This window comes from Bison bison, unplaced genomic scaffold (genome assembly GCF_000754665.1).
Source record: "Bison bison bison isolate TAMUID 2011002044 unplaced genomic scaffold, Bison_UMD1.0 scf7180017860055, whole genome shotgun sequence".
NCBI lineage: Eukaryota > Metazoa > Chordata > Mammalia > Artiodactyla > Bovidae > Bison > Bison bison.
In genome coordinates this window covers 10,503-11,486 of record NW_011490627.1, presented here as the reverse complement: position 1 = coordinate 11,486, position 984 = coordinate 10,503, and the positions used below count along the sequence as shown (strand labels likewise).

General features: G+C 57.0%; 1 protein-coding gene across 1 annotated transcript in view; it reads right to left on the bottom strand.

The window, feature by feature from the left end:
* LOC104982299 (zinc finger MYM-type protein 3-like) overlaps positions 1–984 on the bottom strand; it is a gene marked incomplete at its 5' end in the record, with an annotated part of 10,471 nt that overhangs the window by 3,820 nt on the left and 5,667 nt on the right. The window contains 3 exons of the mRNA XM_010831653.1: positions 17–205; positions 406–578; positions 790–971. Of these exons, the coding sequence (XP_010829955.1) occupies positions 17–205; positions 406–578; positions 790–971 (544 nt within the window). The remainder of the gene's footprint in view (positions 1–16; positions 206–405; positions 579–789; positions 972–984) is intronic.

The window sequence follows — 984 nt, the reverse complement described above, 5'->3', positions numbered from 1 at the left end:
GCCAGTTCTAACAAACTGTGCCCCCTGCCCAGGACTCACTGTTCAGGAGGCTCTCAGGCCCACTCTGGGTATCCAGGTTGGGTTGGTTCTGCTGGCTGTAGAAGCGCAGCAGACACTGTTGGTTGCAGAAATGACGGATCTGCCCACGCCAGTGGATGGTCTCCAGCAGCTTCCCCTGGCGCTTACAGGCATGGCACCGGGCAGCCTGAGGGTGTTGACAGGGTGGTCAGACCTGCCTCCCTAAAATGTGCTGGGTCCCTTGCCCTGGGATAAGCCATGCCACTCTACGGAAGCTGGGCTAGTCGGAACCTCCTCCCTGGAGATGGACCCACAGCCTGATGATGGCACAACAGCCCGTGCTCCTTGCTGCCCTTTCCTTCCTTTGTGACATGCAGCCCCCCTTACCTTGCAGTACCACAGCAGGTACTTGCTCTTACAGTCCTCGCTGCAGAAGTCCCAGGTGCTGCCATCCAGCTGCTCGGTGACTCCGCGCTGGCAGGTCTGGGAGCAATAGGTACAAGTGATACAGCATAATCCCAGCTTCTTAGTGAAGTCCTGTTTGTATAGCAGCACACAGCCTGGAAAGGGAGCAACAGAGAAGAGTCCAGAGACATGAGATCTCCATGTGGCCATGAGACCCAACTTTCTCAAGGCAGTGCACCTGAAACGTTTAACAGCCTCCAGAGTGTCCTGAGCAGAATGGACCACCCTGCAAGCCTACCTTACTTAATCTGCTGTTCTTCCCAGCTGCAAGGTACAGGACTCTCTGGCCCTTCCCCATCTCCTTACCTTCACTGCAGAAGCTCTTCTCCACCCCACTGAATCGGAGCTTCTCATGCAGGAGTTTCTCCTGCCGGCAATGCTCACACTGGGACACCACACCCCGGAGGCGCTTGAAGTCCTCACAGCAATCACGACAGCAGAACTGGAACACCTGGTCCTGGGACGGGGCATGGGGTGGGGGAACAGGGCTGCGACATCTGG